The 21,512-nt window shown below is 44.3% G+C and overlaps 1 protein-coding gene across 2 annotated transcripts in view; it reads right to left on the reverse strand.

Moving 5' to 3' along the window:
- Positions 1-20,917, reverse strand: part of Shroom3 (shroom family member 3) — a 282,941-nt gene extending 262,024 nt beyond the window's left edge. For both annotated transcript variants that reach the window (XM_038331795.2, XM_038331788.2), the window contains exon 1: positions 19,877-20,917. In XM_038331795.2, coding sequence (XP_038187723.1) covers positions 19,877-20,041 — 165 coding nt within the window. In that variant the 5' untranslated portion in view covers positions 20,042-20,917. The remainder of the gene's footprint in view (positions 1-19,876) is intronic.
- Positions 20,918-21,512: the final 595 nt, after the last annotated feature.

Here is a 21,512-nt window from a genome sequence, read left to right on the forward strand (position 1 = left end):
CTGATAATTGTTCTCATTGTATATAGTTTTACTGTGTTAGAGTTGAAAATCTTTCTTTTTTAATCAGGCAAAAAAGAGGGAAATACTGTGGGATATTTTGATTCCTTTCTCACACTCCCAAGACTAACAATACAGTTTACCTTGAATCAGAGGGCAGAGCTAGCTACTAGCTGACCAAAATCAGCCATAGAGGTTTTAGAGAGACACAGGAAGTAGTAGGAAGGGGCTCAGAAAGAAATGTGGCCCTCTTTCGGATAGAGGAAGGAGAGAGAGAGGTCACTGGTTGCTTCTTCCACTGCTTCTTGCTCAATCAGGTTTTAACTCCATATCTGACCCACCAAGTTTTTATTAATAATAAAATAATTTAGATAATTGTTACAAGGGGTGCATTAGTTACATCGCTGCGACAATACACCTGATAATGTGACTGAAGAAAGGGTTTATTTGGCTCATGGTTTAGAAGCCTGGGGCATCATGGTGGGAAAGGCATAGTGACAGTGTACTGGGCAGCTAGTCATGTTGTGTCTGCAGCCAGGAAGCCAGGGGGAGAAGAACACTGATTCTCACTCCTTCCTACCTTGTTTTTTAAATGTCACCTACATTTATAGAGTCCTCCCTTTGCAGTTAAACTATTCTGGAAATGCCCTCCCAGATACACCCAAAAGTATGTTTTCTGAGTGATCTTTAAATTTTTTTTATTTATTTTTAAATTATGTATGTTTGGAGTATTTATTTTTTAATTATGTATGTTTGGGTGTATGTAAATGTAGTGCCCGAGGAGCTAAGAGGCATGGGATCCTCTGAAGCTGGAATTACAGGCAGTTGTGAGCAACCTCATGTGATTCTACATCAAGTCAAGATGTCAATCAATCCAACCATGGCATCATAGGAGGGACACGGAAGTCAAGGTGCATTTGCCATTCACAGACACAGTACTCTTACCAAACAGTGGGAAGTAGAGGACTTTATCTTATGCGTCGTTTAAAAGTCTCTTTTAAGTTAATGTAACCCATAGCCCATTTTCTTGTGTAATATATATATATATATATATATATATATATATATATATATATATATAAATCTCTTTGGGTGATAATTGAAGTCTATACACACATCATCAGAAGTGGCCTTCTGGACACTCAGGACTTCTACATTTGAGTTTTGTTTGAATGTTGTTGGACAGGAAGTGTGACTTGACAGTGTGACATGTTTTTTCCACATGCTTTTCCATGTGAGTTACCCCCTGGCAGATCCTGCCTCAGTGCTTGTGAAGGAGAAGCTGATGTACATGATGCACATTTCCCAGAGGAGGAAACTGAGTCTAGGAGAAGCTGGCACCAGCAGGACTATGGAGTGCCCCTGGGGGTGCTCTCTGTGCTGAGGGCTGTTGTGGAATATTAGTTTAGGGTGTGTTACATTAATTTATGCTGTGGAACATTTGTTTAATGATGCAAAGATGTGTTGCATTCTTTTATGTTGCATTTGTTTAACTTTGTGAAGCGGTGTTATTTTGCCTGCCTAAAACACCCAATAAGGTCAACAGCCGGGCAGGAGAAAGGATAGGCGGGGCTGCCAGACAGAGAACAGAGAGAGAAGAGCTAGGAGCAAAAAAAGGAGGAGAGGAGGGTGCCAGGGACCAGACACCCCAGTCACACAGCCAGCTACGGAGTAAGAAGGGAAGAAAGTCACAGAAAGAAGGAAGGAAGGAAGGAAGGAAGGAAGGAAGGAAGGAAGGAAGGAAGGAAGGAAGGAAGGACTACAGAGGGCTGCACTCCACACATCTCTGCTGCTTCACAGAGAAGGGACAAGCACACCACAGCACTAATCTAGCACTAGCAAACTTACTACTGATGGTGCTGGAGCCTGTGCAGAAGTTAGAAGCTGAAGAGTCTGGTCCTTAGCCTTGGTTGCATTATGACTCAGCATTTGGGAAAGGAAACAGGAGGCAAGGCACTGTCTGTGTGACATTTTCCTCCTGGGTGTGTGTGTGTGTGTGTGTGTGTGTGTGTGTGTGTGTGGCAGCTGGAGGGGGGGGGGGCGGTGATGTTCTCCATATAGGGCTCCAGCTCGAGCCTATTTACTGAATGAGGCCTGACAGAAAGCTGAATAAAAAGCTCTCCACACCCCACCGAAGGGCTGTCACAGCGGCTCAGCCTAGGCTCCAGGGGAACTTTGGCAAGCAGAAAAATCCTTTGTCTCCCGACTGTGACATGAGGGGAAAAATCCCAAGTATTCCGCCGTGCAGCCCCACTCAAGCATGTGTTAATGGGGGAAGGTCTAAGGAGGAATGCAGTCTCTGAGACCGCAAGCATTAACCCCCAGTGCATTCCCACTGTACAAGGCTGCACGCTTACCATGAATAGGATTCAAACAACAAACCAGAGATTGTGCTATCATCTTACCCAGTTTGCCAGTCACAACTGGTATGTTCTTTACTGGTGTGATCCAAGAGACATGGGTCTCCTCCTACAATTAGATGCGTCAAGAGAATATCCCTACTCTTTATGGATACAGGAATAAGAATAAAAGGCAATTTTAAACTAGCAAATGAGTAAGGGCCATGGAGGGCCTGCTCTAGTCCCACCTCCGGCTGGTGACCTCTGAGTGGATTCCTGTTTAGGAGCTTAGCTTAGCTTTCACAGGAACTGGACTAGACCCAGGGTTTTTTTTCTAAACATGGGAGCATGGATTTCTAGCAGGTACCCTTCCTGCATCAACCCCCCCCCCCTCGGATTTCTTTCTCAATTACTTCAATAGCATTCATCTCTCACATTGTATTTCATGACTGGCAAAAAATGCCAGTTTTTCAAAGGGCAGGAAGGGGTGTGGGGGACAGGGGAAATGCAAGCCTGCAGACCAGAGTTCAGATCTCTAGGACCCATGTAAAGCCAGATGCAGCTGCATGTATCTATAATCCCAACACTCCCAGAAGTTTGTAAACCTGCTAACCTGGCAGATGCGGAGGCAAACTGTAACATGAATGGGGCCAGGCCTGCTTGTTTGGGTTTCTGTCCCACCCGGAACCCCACAGCCGGCAAGCCCCAAAGAAATAACACAGAGATCTCTATAAGTTATAAAGTTGATTGGCTCATTACCTCTAGCCTCTCACTGGCTAACTCTCACATCTTGATTAACCCATTTTTCTGATCTATGTTAGCCATGTGGCTCAGTACCTTTCTCAGTGGTTGCAGATCACATCCTGCTGCTTCGGTGGTCTGGGCAGGAGTGCGAGGAATCAACTTCCTCCTTCCCAGAGTTCTCCTGTTCTCATTGCAAACAAGAAGGAAACCTCGTCTCAAGCAAAGGAGAGGGCAAGTAACGGACACACAAGGCTGTCCGCTGGCCTCCACACATGCACCATGAGTCTATGCTTACATATATGACACACATACATACGCATCATACACACTGAAGACAAACAGGGCTTCAAAACTATAAGTGCAGTAGGATTATCCATCACAGAGATACTATCTCAATAGAAAACTTTCTTCTAAAATATATGCATGTGTAGTTGGGAAGGGGAAGAATGGATGCTTATTAAATACTAAGTTTTCCCAGTTTTCAAAGGTCATCATTAGGTGAGGAGCTTCTGGGAGAAAGGGAGGTTATTAAGGCAACCAGAAGTCATTGCTTAATGTGTACATAGTTTCAGATATGCAAAGAACACGTTTCTCACTTTACTTTAATAAAAAAATCCATGCTATATTTATTTGTGTGTGTGTGTGTGTGTGTGTGCGCGTGCGCGCACATGTGCTGGTCATGGCTCATGTGTGGAGGTCAGAGGACAACTTGTGTGGATCAGTTTTTCTCCTTTCTACCATGTGGGCTCTGAGGATCCAGCTCAGGTCCTCAGGCTTGGTTAAGAAACAAATGGATTCAAATTTTATCTTTGCTTGTCCCAGAATCATCTGAATGTATTTTGCCTTCATTAATTAAAATGAAAGTTCTATCTGTGCTGGAGCCGGAACTCAGTGTTAGAGTACTTGTCCAGCACATGTGAAGTTTGAGAGCATTGTGGGGGACAGGTACCAGGGAGGAGGAAGAAGAGGAGAAGGAAGAGAAAGATTTTTTTTTAAATGGACATTTTCATCTTATACTAAATTTCTATCTTTAGAGTAGGCCAACTCAACTTTTCCTTTGGTTTCAGGCTTTCAATGGTGAATGAACTTCTTTTATTTAAGATATCCCATTTCATTATGACTTGTGTGCAGTAAAATGCACAAATGTAAGATCGCAGTCTACATCACCTACTTTGATTGTTGGTGTGATGAGATTCCCTCCCGAAAGCACTGAAGGAAGTAAGGGCTTACTTTGGCTCACAGTTTGAATTCGGCCCATGATAACGGGGAGGCACAGTGGCAGGAGTGTGGGGTGACCAGTCTTTGCACCGACAGTCAAGAAGATAGAGAGGTGGATGTTGGCACTAGCTCAATTCTCCCTTTTCTGTTTTATTAGATTAGGACCCTATGGGCAGTTGTCATCCACATTCAGGGTGTGGAATGGATTAAGTAAAAATGTTACGGATCCCCAAGTGGCTGCAGTGGCAGAAACGCTGCAGGTCCCCAAGCGGCGGCAGTGGGCCACAAGGGGCAGTGAGTCCTACAAGGAGAGACAGATGGATGGGCATGCCACAAGACCATGCTGCAGGTCTCTGAAAGTAGCTGGTCCCGAGCAGGGAGCCACATGGCGGGTGAGAGACAGAGACATGGATAGGCACACCATGCAGAGTGAGGCTGGATATTTATTTAGTGTGTTATGGAGGGGAAAGGGGAGAAGGGGAGAAGAGGAGAGAGAGAGAGAGAGAGAGAGAGAGAGAGAGAGAGAGAGAGAGAGAGAGAGAGAGAGAGAGAGAGACTGGAATCACATTTAATTTCTCTTCAATTGTCTACTCCATATACTTAGTAATGAATTACATGACAAGGTATACTCATTATTCTGTCCATTCTAGATTAAGTTAAGGTTTAAAGCAGGCTAAGGGCTGCCACATGCAGCAACTGTTTGTCAGTCTTCAGTGAATTGAACAACAAAAGAGTAATTGGGAATAGAAAACACAGTGAGTTGAATTATGCCCACATTGTTTGAAAATCAAACTCAAGTCCTCTGCAAGAGCAGTACTTGGTTTTGATAGTTGAGCCAACTCTCCAGTCCACTGGAAATCTTCCTCTTGGGTCTCACAGAGGAGGGGACAGACTCTGGGCTTTTGAAATGAAGATCTACTTCAGGTCCTGGCTTTCTCCTTTCCCTTAGGGGAAAGAACGTAAATTTTTTCCTAGTAATGGTTATATTTGGGTTTTCTTGGAAGCAAACCCTTAGACAAGACTTGGAAGGCAAGCCAATTATTTGGGAAGTAAATAGCATTAACAGGGAAGTGGAAAAGACGTGGAAAGGAAGCGGCATATCATGTATCAGAGGCATAGCATCTAATTACGGGCACCTGGTGATTCCTTCTGCAGGACACGCTGTGGGAGTTAGCACAAAGACACATCAGAGTTCTCCTCTCTAAAACTAGCTCCAGCAACTCCAGTCTACCATGGATGGAAGTTTGTTCCAGGCGACATTCACTCTGGTGGCCAAGGGGAGGCAAAATAAACCTTTTAAGCAAAGAATTGCAATGGTGACGGTTGAAAGTCCCAAGCGAGGAGTAAGATAAAGTGGCCATTCAGGTTCAAAGGGTTAAGCCGAAAGGGAAAACATGAGAACTGAGGTGCAGGGACTCATTTTCTGAATGTTTCCTCAGGCCATCACATTTTTATACATTCAGTAAACATGAGCTGACTAAATATAATAGTGAGAGAATGGAATGACGTAGCTTTAAATCCTGGCTCCGTCAGGCTTTAGAAGAAAGCTTTCCTCGTATATAAAAACAAATCTTATTCTAATACAATAATAGCCTAACATAGTGTCAGACCCACAAGTGCAAACCAGTATGTATGTCTCCTTCTCTTGCTCTGACTCCCCTATTGAAGAAGTCAGGTAGCAATCACACTTAGTATCTAGGACCAGAAAGGAGCCACACAGCTTGTCCACTGGAAGGAGTCTAAATGGACCATTCTTCTCACAGGTCACATCCACTGACTTCCATGTGTAGGAGAAAGCACGGTGGGGGTCCGCTGGAAAGAGCGCCAACAACTTGTTGAATTGTATACTCCGAGCCAAGAGCACCACCACGCAACTATGAATGCAACGCTAAAGAATACGGCTAATTCCTTTAACCTCTCCTGCTGTCTTATTCTTAGGTTGATGGCTGCCTTCTTTTTGGCTGGCTGCTCATTAGTATACACTCAAAAGCAAAAATATGAAAAGCAAACAACACACACTGGCATAAGAGAAAGGGCCATGCTATTTCCCCTTCCCATCCTTAAAAGGTTATTCATTGTCCATTTTTTCAATTATTTATGTCAATACCCAACATGTGTATTCATTTCTGGACACCACCCAGATGCTGGGTCTGAATTCCAGCCGCTCATTTCCCAGTTTCCATGAGACAAGTTCTAAAACTTCCAATGCCCCAGAGAACACCCACAAAATGATGAAAGCTTAAATTATACCCGAACATCTTTGTCCATTAAAAGTTTTGAATTTTAGAGGAAAGGAAGAGGACTGGGAGTACAGCTCAGGGGTAGTACGTTTGCCTAGCATGTGTGAGGGCCTAAGTCTGGTCTCCAGCACCATGTCGGGAACCAGCCTTGACAGAAATACCTCTTGCCAGGGTAGGGGCGTTGGGATTTAGAAATATAGTAAAGAATACAAAGATGTGCTTAAAAAATAACAAAACAGAAACGTATAGAATAGTATTGGGAGGGAGCTCTAATGAGTACTGAAATTACCCACATTTAATTTCCAATTGCTTAAAATACCACTGACCCCAAAAGGTAGGAGTATGACAAAAAAAAAACTGCATTAACATGATACAAGGAAATGAACAGATCAGCTGAAGGTCATGGGCTACTTCTGTCGTTAAACATTCTGTTGCTAGAACCAACCAAGTGACACTCACACCTTAGGCCAAAACATTCAGTAGGCAAATTACTCCCTGGATAGAATCCAAAGTTATCTCCGAGGTAACTAGGACGTTAGTTGGATCCTTAGACTTTTGTTTGAGGTAGGAAGGTATCTGCTTTTCTATTCCTGAAATACAAGGGCTAGCTATTAGCCCCACCTGTTAGCAATAACCTTGAAGAGCAGAACTCTCTGGTCTGAATCTAGGTAGGACCTTTGTTTGAGGTAGAAACACAATAACCTTGAAGGAATAGAGGTAAGTTCCAACTCTCTGACCTTTGGTCAACGTGGAAGTAGGCTCACATTTTTGGGCCTCCACAGCACCACACAAAAGAAAGGAGAAAGACAATTAGTTCTACAGTAAGCAAAATTGTAGCTCAGAACAGAGTTTAATAACCAAGGTGCTAAACACTTAGTCCAACTAATTTCACTTCAATTACACAGCTCGGTTGTTTGTTTGGTTGGTTGGTTAGTTTTGTTACTGTCTTTTTGGGGGCAATTTTTAAAAGATTTATTTACTTTATATGTATGTATGTATGTATGTATGTTTGTATGTATGTGTGCCTGTGAAAGTTTATGTGCACAACATGTGTATAAGTACCTGTGGAGGGCAGAAGAGGGTGACATATCCCCTGGACAGTAGTTATAGGCAGTGTGAGCTGCCCAACATGGTGGCTGCTAGGAACAGAAATCCAGTCCTCTGAAACAGCAATGTGCACTCTTAATCACTGAGCCATCTCTCCAGCCCCCTCCTCCATTTTAATCTCAAACCACTTTCTCTCTTGCTTAACAACCTCTAAGCATTGCTTGATTTTTTTGGTGGATGGGAGATATTAATTTATTTTTAAATTATTTTTTATGTAATGTAAACATTAGTGAGAATATGGTATACATGTTGTAGGATAATGCTTTTGTACACTGTATAGATTTGTCACTTGTATAAACACTGATTGGTTAGTAGTCAGGCAGGAACTATAGGTGGGGCAACCAGACTGGAAGAATTCTGGGAAGAGGAAAGGCAGAGACACAGTTACTAGCCAGGCACAGAGGAAGCAAGATGAGAATGCCTCACTGAGTAACGTACTAAGCCATGTAGCTAAACATAGATAAGAATTATGGGTTAATTTAAGTTGTAAGCACTGGTTAATAATAAGCCTGAGCTAATAAGTTAAACAGTTTAAAATTAATATAAGCCTCTGCGCATTTCTTTGGGACTAAATGGCTGCTGTTATGATCTGCTGGTCTGGTCTGTCACCTGGGTACCTGTCCCTATAAGAGACAAGCCCCACCCTCTCCCAACTCCTCCCCTTCCAACCTGCTCTCTCTCTTTCTGTCTCTTTCCCAAAGAGGTTACTTCTGTGCTTGCTCTCTCTCCTCTGCTCCTCCTCCTCTCTCTCTCCCTCTCTCTTCTTCCTCCTTTCCTTTTCTGATTCCCCACTTCTTATCTACTAGGTCTTAGTTCTTAGCTTAACACGGGGAAACTCTCCTCTCATCTGATTGAGGACAAGCCCTGCTCTCTCTCTCTCTCTCACACACACAGATATCATCACTCAGGGGCACACTGGATTGGTTTTGTTCTTAATAAAACTTACTCTATCCTGGAATTGTCCTGTGCAGACATATCCTTTGCCGTAGGGCAGGACATTAGTTCAGTGTTTCACCATGAAATGGCAACTCGGGCCATGATATGGAAAACCAGACAGGTACCATCTTTATTACATGTTATAGGAATAGCCTGCTGCTGTCGGACTTCTGTAGCCCTTGCTGTCTTGGAACTCACTCTGTAGACCAGGCTGGTCTTGAACTCAGAGATCTACCTGCCTCTGGCTCTGAGTGCTGAGATTAGAGGCGTGTGCCACCACATCCAGCAGGATACTCCAGTTGTAAACAAAGTTTCAGGAAAGATGAGCCCCTTGCACACGGCCTCATGACCAGTGATAATGCTATGTGTATTTTCACTCAAAGCCGTCCACCATCTGGGATGTGTATTTTGCTACACTTGACAGCCTTGCTCCGAATGATACAAATATCAGAGATTACAAACATACCAAAGAGGACTTCTTAAAAATAAAGATTTAGATAAAACCTCAAAGAAAACATGCAGTTCAAAAGGGAGAAGGTCACAGCAAATAGGTGTGAGGAATGAAAAAATGCAGATGACGTAAGTGCAAGTTCAAGCTCTGACGCCCAGGACAGAGTCCGGTCTGCCAAAGCATCCTGGGAAGGCAGGAAAGAAATGTCATTTCCATTCTGCAGGTCAGATACCCCAGCTTTGCCTTTGTGGGAAAAAGTCACTAGAAGGCAGGGAGCAGGATTTAGCAAAGACTCTTTGCATCATTTTTCTGCATTGAGAAGTGCCTGGGAGGTCAGAGCGCAGGAGATGGATGGACTCCCCGGATGGACAGGGATGGACAGAGAACAACTCTGTGGCTCTCTGGATAAGATGCTCACTGTTTGGAACCACATCAAAGGCTGCGATGTGGAAGACTCTGTCTTCGGGTTAGCTCAGATCCAGAGCGTCCTGGGAGGCTTTGTTGTTTTCAAAGATTGATAGAAAACCTCTTATTATGTGTCTCCAACTGCACTGTGGGCTCACTAAAATGAGATGAACATTTCTTCAATTAAGTTGTGTTCTCTGTGTAGGAGGGAGAGCTTGGGGGATGTGTTAGCTTTCAAAGAAAGCAGAGTTTCTCATTGATGCTCAGATCCGCTTGGCATCTAAGATCAGCTTGGTGTTTGAATAAAATCTCTCCCCATCCAACACTGAAAGGATCGCATCCTTAGCTGGTTTCTCAAAGCAAGCATGTCACACTTTAACCAAAGCTTGGGTAACACATTAAAAGTGAAATAAAAACATGTGGTTTCCCCTTTATGACTAATTTAATTCGATCTAACAGATATTTACCAAACATTTTACATATGATCACATATATATGTATATATACACACCATATATATACATATATTTACACACACATATATATGTGAAACTTAACCTGATTGCTTTATTTTTCTCAGGCAGGAATTTGTTCATTTATTTTTTAATTTTGACTTTAAAGATGCAGTCCATTATATTAGCCTCAAGCTCACTATGTAGCCAAGGAAGACTTTGAATTCCTGATTTCCTGCCTCCACTTTCTGAAAGTTGGGATTACAGAGGTGCACCACCATGCCTAGTTTATGCAGTGTTGGGTTTGAATACAGGGCTTCCTGCATTCTAGGCAAACACTCTACCAACTGAGCTATATGCCTGGCCTTCAAGCAGGGTTTTCTAATATCTTGTCTGCACACTACCCTACATAGCCTTCTAGGAAAATGTTATTTTTTTGAGATAGTATATACCTCCAGCCTTGAATTTGCTATGCAGCCAAAGCTGATCCCCCTGCCTCCACTTCCCAAGTACTATGATTACAGACATGTGCCACCCAACCCAGATCAATTTTATGATCTGCTTTGATATTAGTCATTTCCTCTCTACTCATGAGCATATTTTCATAACTGCTATTCATATTTTCAGCACTATGGATAGCACGAAAGAAAGACGTGGTGGGTAGCAAGGGAAGGAAAGAACTGGAAGAGATACCTATCTTCTAGGAGACAACAATCTGAAAGGGTGATGGGACTCATACAAAAGCAAGAACAGCCTCAGCAGAAAGCAATTACTTTCTCACTAGTTGCGCTTCATGTACACATGCACAGACACCACAAATGCACACAAACACACACTGTGTCAGCTAAAGCAGAAAGCACCTTGTCAATACATGGACTTTTTGTGCTTCAGGGTTCCCCCCCCCCCCAGGATAATACGGAAGTTGGATCACATGACTGCTGAGGTTCTTTCTGGCTCTGAAATCCTATAAGCCACTTAAATTGAGAATTTTGTGTGTGAAGTGAGAGTTGTTTGCCAGAGAAAGCAGGATATACAAAAGCACAAGTAAAATGCACGAGGCCTTAAAGAGACTGCAGTTCGTCCACAGATGGCTAAAAGGCAAAGGACTGTTTTATTAGAAAACCAGGTGAACAAAGGTGTTCGAGAAAATGCGGGCAAAAAGGAGACAGCAAAAGCAGGAAGGTGGAGAATGAACAAGGAGGGGACATGCATCTATTTAAGCGAAGCAGAGGCATGTGTGTGTGGAGGACAAGCAGTGTCAAAGGAAAAGGACAGAAAACTAGGGAGAAAAATTCAGAAAACCCAGGGATTTGGAATGTCAGAAGAAGCATGAGGACATATTTTGTAAATCCAGTACCTAGGAGGCTGAGGTGAAGGATATCTGAGTAATAAACAGACACCTGTAATCCTCGCACCTAGGAAAGAAAGGCAGAAAGATTAGGAGTTCAAGGTCAGCCTTGGCTCTGTGGCAAATTCAAGACTAGCCTGGGCTACATGAGACCCTATCTCAAATGAAGAGGAAGAGGAAGGAGGAGGAAAAGGAGGAAGAAGGAGTCAGAGGAAGAAGGAAGAGGAGGAGGAGGAGGGAGAAAGAATAGCAAGCTGATAACACTTTGAAGGAACCAAAAAGATGGCCTCGGTGAGCCAATTTAACCAGTCCAGAGTTTTAAGGAAATGCTTAAAAATTATTTCAAATTGACTCGGGGACCTTGGTTGGGGATCTGGTAATTAAACACTGTTTTACCACAGAAGGAGAGGACCAGGAGAATTTTATGACTGAAGTTTGTGTGACAAAACCGAGGGGTGCCAGGAAAACTGGAAAGGCAAAAAGTGCTGATTCCAGACAGACAGAACCTCCAGAAATAATAACTGTCACAGAGTTCTGTTCCCAGCCATGGAAGGTTCGGTTCCTAGCCTGCCCACGTGTCCACTGGGGCTCACGGTACAGTAAAGCAACTGTTTCACTTTCAGACGGCAGGCACACTAGGCTGTTCTAGGGGATTCTCTACAGGGGTAGAGTTGTAAGGAGAGCCTACTACAACATTAGAAGAACACAGCGAATAAATCCTTTCTAAAACGAATATTGTCAATAGGAAACTGGGCGTTACACATGAAAATGCTCCTGGCTTTACATCACAGTTTTGGAAAGATGGGGTTGGGGGAGGGCTAATGAGTCAAGCCCCATGCCTAAGGAGGCTGATTTGGCCTGAGAAGAAAAGCCTATGGGTGGAGAAAGGGGTGTCAGTGAGGAACAGTGAATGGTGGAAGTCACAGGAACGATGTCTCCCAGAGAAGTAGGACCCAAACAGGAGAACCAGGGGAAGGCAGCCCTGCCTACCACATCAATGAGCACGGATGAGGCCAGTAATTTCCCCCAAGTTCCAAAGCCCATGTTAAAAGAAGCCAAGACAATACTTCTCCAGTTAGATAAATCCATGAAAACACTTGCCAGAGTGGTAAGTGACGCGCTCATTTCATGGGTCTTAAACCCAGTCCTGTGACTTACTAATGTGGATTCCTGGAAAGAAGTTGTGTCTCCAAAGCTTGCTGGACGGGTGAGAACCACAGGGATGTAGAGAGGATGGGGTGTTGCAGGCTTAGAGCCTAATTATACTTTATCCTGGGTAACAGCAACCTTTAGCCTCCAAAAATAGCCACTCCTTGCTCACCTGTGTCAAACCTAACATGCCAGGACTAATAGATAATGTCATGGCCCCTCAAGTGGGGTGAGGCTCAGCAGGATGATAACACCTTGCTCGAGTTCCTCAGATTGTGCCCAGTTCCTCACGGAGATCACTGAGGTACTAGGATTGGTGGAGTTACAGAACTCGAATGACTGACACATAGCGATGCCTTGGGATAGAGCCTGGAGCGCAGTAGGCTTCTGGCAATGCCGGCAACAGCTTGCTGTTACTGCTGTCACTATTTAGCAATGAGCCCCGGGAGCAGGTGCACACTGGCATCAGGTGGAACCACTTTTCCCAGCTCCTGCACTGAGCAAATGACTCATAACCAAATCAGGCTGCCAACTTCCTGAACCATTGAATTGTCTGAGCATCCACTTACAACTATCCTTTTTAAAGGAACCTTTCTATTTGAAGCTCACAGATTACAGAGGTTCGCCTCTCTGCCCCACCTTTCCTTTTCAAGGACATTAAATCCCAAAGAAAGCAATCAGAAAATAATCTTTTATTACAACCCCTTTGTAGTTTCTGTCCCCCCCCCATTCATTTTCCTGCTTTGTTTTGTACCCAAAGAAAAGTGATATGTCATGCATTATACTGTCATCTATACCCTGGCTGCCTACAACTGTGCTCAAAACGCGTACGTGCCTTTCCTAAGACTCAGTACCTCTTGTCTCTTCCCTTCCCCTGCAGTAGGGAACCACCCCACCTTAGAGAACACTGGGCATGCTCAGCAGTGTGCAAGTCCATTAGCTACTTTTCTTCACTGGCTCAGACAGAAGATCTGAAATCAATCTCAGCTTCTAAGTGTCACGCTAGACCAGAGGTTCTCAACCTGAGGGGCGCGACCTCTGTGGGTATGGACTGGTCCCTTCACAGGGGTCGCATATCAGATAGCCTGAAAATATCATAAGATATTTATATCACAATTCATAGCAGTAGCAAAATTATAGTTATGAAGTAGCGATGAAGTAATTTGATGGCTGGGGGTCACCTCGACCTGTGAGACTGTATTAAAGGGTCACAGTGTTAGGAAGGTTGAGAAACACTGCTCTAAACTCTTCCCTGGTTCTACCTTCAGTCTATGAACTTTCACTAATGCTTAAAAATGCTGAGCTAGGGAAAATAACACCCTTTCTTCCCAAAGGCATCCATTGTAATCCCTGGACCTTGTGAACATGTTACACTATATAGCAAAGGGAGAATCAAATGGAATTAAAGCTATTAATGAGGTGGTTACGTGGTCCCCCCCCCCCAATTTTTGGTTTCTCAAGACAAGGTTTCTCTGTAACAGCCCTGGCTGTCCTGGACTCACTCTATAGACCAGACTGGCCTCAAACTCACAGAGATCCACCTGCCTCTGCCTCCTGAGTGCTAGGATTAAAGGTGTGCGCCACCACCACCCAGGTCAGGCAGTTTTCAAATAGGAACATTCTTAGTAGGCTCAATAAAATCACAAGGGTTTTCAATAAGTTGACAAAGGGGTTGGGGCACTTGTGTGGCATGCATGATGCTGCATTTGACTCCTAGAACTATAAATAAACTAAATAACAAAGTAGAAGTGAGACAGAGTCAGAGGGTGGAGTAATAAATGAGACTTAAGTTGTTTGGAGTAATAAATGAGACTTAAGTTGTTGTGGTTTCTTTGAAGGAAAAAGGGGACCAAGCACCAGGGAATGTGGGCCTCTAGAACTGAATGGGGGAAGAAACAGTCTCTCCTGGAGCCTCCAGAGGGGAATCTGGCCCTATAGATGATGTAGGTCAAGATGTGAGTAAGAGGCTGAAACTAATGGGCCAGGCAGTGTTTAAATGAATAGAGTTTCCGTGTAATTATTTCGGGTGTAAAGCTAGCCGTGAGGAGCTGGGTGGCGGGACGCAGCCCGCTGCTCCTCTACATATAGATGCTTCGATTTTAGCCTAGTGAAACTTCTGTTTCACTTCAGGGCTATAGATCCGTAAGCTTGCATTGTGTTAAGTCGCCAAACTTGGAGTAATTTGTTATAGTAGCAATAGGAAACAGATACACACCTAACCTCTGAATATGTGTCTAGCTTTCTCCATCTCATGGGAGCTCTTGCTTCTTGCTAGTTGATTCAGTAAAAGTTATTAAATGCCAACTCTGTCAGGCACTATGCTGGGTCCTTATCATTTGAGAGGAGTCGCATATAGCCACACCCTTTCATTTGCTCAATATTTGATTTCAAACAATAGGCAATGAGCCTTGACTTCGAGGAAGGGTAGATCCCTATTACAGGCTCTGGTTAGGCACGGCAAAAATAAAGAACATACCCGCTGTCCCCGACAAGTTAATCAGCAGAAATAAACATCATGACTCCATGCGATGAGTACATGACACGGGAGTATAGAAGAGAGACCAGGCCACTGAGCTTGGACATGAGAAATCTGAGCGGGGGGTGGGGGGGTGGGGGGGTGGGGACGTGGATGCGCAGGACTTGGCTTGCCGCAAAAGGTGGGGAAAGATGTTCAAAAGCTTTGGTGCAAGGTGAGGCTTAAAATGTCTTTAGTGCAAGTGAGGGTCAGAGTTTTAAATCTAATTGTGTTTTCTGTTGCCTTCCATTGAAACAGAAAGGGAAATGACTGTTGGTCATATTGGAAAAAGCAGACTGAAGCAGATTATACTCCTGTGTGGATACTGCCTTCCTTGCCACTCCTGACTGCTTTTTTTTTTTTTTTTTGGTTTTTCGAGACAGGGTTTCTCTGTAGTTTCTAGAGCCTGTCCTGGAACTAGCTCTTGTAGACCAGGCTGGCCTCGAACTCAGAGATCCGCCTGCCTCTGCCTCCCGAGTGCTGGGATTAAAGGCGTGCGCAACCACCGCCCGGCTCTGACTGCTTTTTTTTTTCTTCTTTTTCTCCTTTTTCTCTTCCTTCCTTCCTTTCTTTTTCTTTTTTTTTTTTCTTTTTGGTATGAGTACTTGCATGTTATGTCTGTATGCCAGAAAAGGGCATCAAATCCATTATTTGGTTCTGAGTCACCCTGTGGTTGTTGGAAATTGAACTCAGGACCTATGAAAGAGCAGCTAGTGCCCTTAACTGCTAAGCCATCCCTCCAACCCTCCTGGTTGCTTCTTAATGGCTGGAAATTAGGCATAGTAACAAGTCGCCTTGGTCATGCCAATAGAACATCACTCTAGGATTGAGGTAGGAAAATGGAAGGAACTTGTATCTAGCAATATAAAGAGCCATTATCCAGTTCAGCATATGCTCATACTGTCATGGGGGAGAAATATAAACGCTGTGGTTGTTTAAATAGATGCAGACAAACTTTCTCCTATTCCGGCTGGAATGTGATCTGCCCCACAAGCTCCTATGTTGGAATATGTGGTCCTCAGCTGTTTTGAGATATTATGGAACTGTTGGGACTTTTGCCTAGGTAGAAGAGGATGGGCCTTGACATTGATATCACCTTCTGGTTCCCTGCCTCCTGGCCCATTGAGATGTGAGCAAACCATACTGCAAGCTGATGCCACCACAGAGTGGTCTCCCTAGCCTCTATGAGATGTAAGCATGTCAGCTGCATGTCAGCTGCAAGTCGCTGTCCTCCTAGCCACGATGCAACCTGTCTCAATTGGGGTGCTGGAGAATTCTGCATCATGATCCAAAGGCAACAGGAAGTGAACTGAGGCACTGGGCAGTACCTTGAGCATAGGAGACCTCAAAGCCCACGCTCTAGTGATGTAATTCCTCCAACAAGACCACACCTATTTCAACAAAGCCATATTTCCTAATAGTACCACTCTTTTCGGGGGCTATTTTCTTTCAACACACTTCTTTCTCTTGGGGTTATTCTATTATCTGTTAGCTCTCCTCGGCAGGTATAACTCTGGCATCTCCAACATCTTGGGGTCTCCAATGCAATCCAGACTTCAACTTCACAGCTTCACACAATGACCTCTCTAGGCTTCCATTCAGGGTCACCCCGACACATGCCTAGCCTTAGCAACTTTCCTTATTCATGCAGGCAAATTTCATAGCCCCTTTCTTCTGTCCTTAATTCCAGAGCCACATGGCTGAAGCTGCCAAGTTCCACTGCTTTCTGGGGCTGGAACATGACCCCCTTGTTCAATTTGAACCATTGAAGGAATGGTTTCCTTCAATGACTAAGTTTAGCTGTTCTGAAACTTTCTCTGTAAACCTAGCTGGCCTCAAACTCAGAGATCCTGCTGCCTCTGCCTTCCAAGTGCTGAGATTAAAGGCATGCACCACCACACCCAACTAAGTTTTTCTTTAATTCCTTTTCAAAAGTTGGAATTTAGTTGGCTGGAATCTTGCCCCAAGATCACCACTCTATTTCATTTTTTAATCTATTTATCTTCTTGAACACAGGATTTAGCTCCACTCCACTCCCTGATGCTCCTTTTCTCCTCAAATTATTTTCCTCTTTTTTTTTTATTATAAACCTGTGTAAGAGTAACCTGTAACAACCTCACAACATAGTCAATACTGTTTTGAGATTTCCTCTGCCAAGAGAATTAATCCGAATCTCTTCACTTTCACCTCAGGCAGACTCTTTGGACAAGGGCAAGAAGCAGCCACTTTTATCACCAAAATATCACAAAGATGATCTCTAGGCAACATACTATAACTCTTCTCCTCTGAAACCTCTTAAGCCAGCCCCTCAAATTTCAAATCATTCTTAGCACCACTGTCTTCCATGCTCCTACTGGTATGTCCCATTAAGCTTTCCCTAACCCAAACTCCCAAGGTCTAAATTCACCCAAACAAAAGCATGGTTCAAGCCATCACAGCAATACTTCCATCCCTGGTACCAACTTCTGCCTTAGTTAGGGTTTCTGTTGCTGTGAAGAGACACCATGACCAAGACAACTCTTACAAAGGAAAAAATTTAATTGAGGTGGGCGCTTATATTTTCAGAGTGTAGTCCATTGTCATCACAGTGAGTGAATATGGTGACTCAGAGTATGGTGACATGCAGGCAGACATGGTGCTGGAGAATTCTACATCCGGATCCAAAGGCAACAGGAAGTGAACTGAGACTTTGGGTAGTACCTTGAGCACATATAAGATCTCAAAGCCCGCCCCCTGTGATGTACTTCCTCCAGTAAGACCACACCCACTCCAACAAGGCCACACTCCATAATAGTACCACTGCCTTTGGGAACCATTTTCTTCCAAACCATGACACCTACCTTACCTGGATAGATTGTATTCCCAAAATAAGCCCTTCCTCCCTTAAGCTGCTCTCTCAGATACTTTGTCATTGAAGTAAGGAAACTAATTAGCATATTGAACACAAAAGTCTCCTAGGATAAGAGTAATAACCATAATATTTATCAGATTTTTTAAAATGTTCTCTATAGCAGACATTATACTACTCTCATAGTCAAATTTAATCTCTGTGCAGTTCACTGGGGTAAAGAGTATTATGCCCACGTCCTGCAGATACCATCAGGTTGTATCCACCCAGTAGAAGTGGAATCAGACCTCTCCAAGAGACACCTGCATTCTCATGAATACATGCATACATTTTATCATTGAAAGTCTGCAAGGCTGTGCAATCAGGTTTAAGAGGTAGACCCCCCTTCCCCCCCCCCCCCCCCGCACGATCATTTGTCGAGACAGGGTTTCTCTGTGTAGCCCTGGCTGCCCTGTATACCAGGCTGGCCTGGAACTCACAAAGATCCACTTGCCTCTGCCTCCTGAGTGCTGGGATTAAAGTTGTGCACCGCCAACACCCAACTAAGATGCACATATTTTAAAATACATTTGCTATAGGAATTCTCAGTTGTTTACCCAACAGTTAACTCTGCTTCATTCATAAAAAGAACCACTTTTTTCCCCCAAATAGAAGCAAAGAATCCTTAAACTTTTCAAAGAGTAGGACCCTATTCAGAATTCATGAGAGGAACCCTCGCCAGTCTAAACTAGTCATGGTCATTAATTTCCTTTTGCTATCTACAGGATAGCTGTGCGGTGCAGTTCTGGTCAATGAGAAACAAGCGAAAGTCTAAGGAGAAAGCAAAAAGCTCCAAACCTGCCTGGAATGAAGATGCAACACTGGAGGTGCAGCAGTCACTATGCAAGTAAGAATGGCAAATGGAAGGTCCAAGTGGAATTCTTGATTAGATTAAGCTGTTTCCATGCCTAACAGCTGACATCTGTCTAGACTTCTTGTACTTGGAGAAAAACAAGCTCCGATTTTCTGAGGGCTGTGAAAACAGGCTTTGGTTTTTCAACACCTGAGATCCTTCCTAGTGGATGCATACTCGTATCCTCGGTTTTCCTTGAGAAAGTCACACAGCCTGCATGATGCGTGGCATACCTTGGGCCAGCTGCTGTCTTTCCCAGTCCTCCTGGCTCATCATCCACACTAAGATTACTCTGGACTTCCTCAAAACACACACCTGGGTTGGCAGTGGGGGTGGGGTGGTAACCTTACCAGATGACAGAGTTCAAATTCAACACAGTGTTTCTTCCTCCACCCTCAAACTCAAAAGAATTTCTCCCTCAATCACAAATGTCTCCTTGGGGAGGTAATGTCCTGAACACCCTTAAATATCCCATTGCCGTCGACTGTTACTAATCTGTAATTTGAAAATAAATATTACAACAAGTGTATGAATGTCTGCTGTTTCAGAGAAACAAAGGAAAGCTCTAAAGCGTAAAAAATCCAAAAGATCAATCACAGGATCTAATTTTGGTTCTGAAATTAGACCTACAATACACAGACAGAAGCCGACTAAAAGTCGATTCAATTCCTTCTGTGTATAAAGCGATCAATTCTCCAAAAATGTTTGTTTATTTGGTTTTTGAGACAGTCTGGCTAACTTGCTCTGGGCTGAAAATCCTGCCTCTGTGTCCTCTGCTGGGTTTGGTGGCATGCACCACTACACTTGGGCTAATGATCTAAAATTATAAGAATACTTAAAATATTTTAAAGCTGGGTATTTTTGCTTGAAGAGAGAGGTTTTCCCTGACCGTGAACTATGCCATGGCCTTCCAATGTTGCTGATCTTCAACCAGGTTTACAACAGAAGGTTCATTGGGGAACTGATCTAGCATGCCATACACAAAAGGAGAAGATTAGCCAGCAAATGAACACATTTTCCTGGGGATTTCACTGAATAAATGAGCTAGACACACTTTTCTTCCAAACACCAAGCTATCCAAAACCATTTCCACATAATCAGAAATGCATGGAACAACAAATTAAGTGGTATTCAGGCAATGTTCAGGAGGGTTTTTTCCCCCCAGTTTCCGACGACTTAAAAAGTTGCAAACAAAACAAAAGTTCGTTGAAGACAACACTGAGCAGAAAACTTACCTTGGAAATGATTAACGGTTCTCCATGCTCCAGGCCACCTTTCAGGGTGAAGCCCCAGGGAGCCCCTCCCTCTAGGAGCGCTTCCAGATAAACGAACCTCTCCTTGGGGATCCTGCTGGGGTTTGGTGTGGAGCTAGGCTCCTCCAAGTTCTCAGGGGTCCTCATCACGCCCGACACATGGTCAAGTCGGCTTCTGTTTAAAGTGCCTGACCCAGATGGAGGCGAGCGGAGCCTAGCGCGGTACCCGCGGGCGGGGAGAAACGCAGGCAGCCGGGGTGGCGTGGCTCGCGGCCCCCCGGGGATGCGGACCCGAGGCCCGGCGGTCCGCGCTTCTCCGGGTAGACCTGCTGGAATGCAGGGCTCTCGCGGAAGTCCCCAAGTGGGGTCTGCCCACTGCGTTCGCACCGACGTCCTTCAGGGTCACCGCAGACTGCTTTAGCTCGCACACGCGCCAGAGCCTTTTCTGTCTGTGTGTGTGTTTTTCTACCGAGAAAAAAAAAAAAAAAAGTCTTTCACGCAGCGGTGCAGGAAGAAAGCGGCATAACCGCAAAGGAATACCTCCTTTTTGATTGATCATCGACCCTTTCTTCCTCCGCGAGTGAAATTTACCATGACAATAGCCTCCGCCCTCCGCTGAAACCGCGTTTAAAGAAAGCGGGCGCTAGTGGTGCTCCTGTTGCCTTCGGAATTTTCGATCGTGTCCCCGGGGGCGGAGAGGCTGTCCGAAAACTTTGTACCCATTTTTGTCAAGCATTAAGTTCATCGTTTGTTTCTCGGGTTGGGGGAGGTTTGCAAAAGGGAAGTAGGGGGTTGGGGCGCGTAAATTCTTAGTGGAGGGCGGAGGAAGCCATCCCCAAATCTCAGCAAAGCAACGCGCTTCTTTTCTTTGGCCTTTTTAGCGAACGTGGTTCCCTCTGCAGCCGCCCGGGAGTTAAGAGTGCGGTTGGCAGAGGGCCCCCAGAAGCGTCGCGACCTTGGGGCTCGAGGAGCGCGCTCAGCAGAATTCAGCCACAAAGACCCGACAGTGAGAGTTGGCCTACAGTCGATAACACCGAGGATGCTGAAAAATACAGTACAGATGGCTATAAATAGTTACCAGAAGAGCCCCGCCCCTTACTAATTAAAGCAGAACTTCGGGCGGGCAGGCGTTGGTATTTTGAAAATCCCTCCCGGCACTTCTGCTGGGCAGTCAAGTTGGAGACGCTGTGGCTAAGCGGTTTGGGCTAACATTCAAGTATCAAGGGCTTTATTGATTTCATTAGAAGAACATGCCACAGGCTACATAGGACCAGCTTCTCCAGTGAATTGCTTCACCGTGTAAACTAAGGAAGGCTTTTTCTGCCTTTGACTGTGGTCGACCCCAAGATAGTCTGTTGTTCACTGTGTTGTGCTAGGCACTCACGGCTGAACGCTACTGACTTCAGGTTATCAGTGTAACTTTGTAATAATATATAACATCCAACATTGGTTTCCACCCCTAATTTGAGCAGTATATGATAGCTCTTTGTCTTGCCCAGAATCCTGTGCTCTAAAATTATTGGAACAAATTAGAATTCTTTTCAAAGAATATGTTTACCCAAAGTTTTTCTATTTAAATTTGTGATAAGTTGGGTTTTATTTTTGGAAACTGAAGTTA

This window comes from Arvicola amphibius, chromosome 1 (genome assembly GCF_903992535.2).
Source record: "Arvicola amphibius chromosome 1, mArvAmp1.2, whole genome shotgun sequence".
In the NCBI taxonomy this organism is placed as follows: domain Eukaryota; kingdom Metazoa; phylum Chordata; class Mammalia; order Rodentia; family Cricetidae; genus Arvicola; species Arvicola amphibius.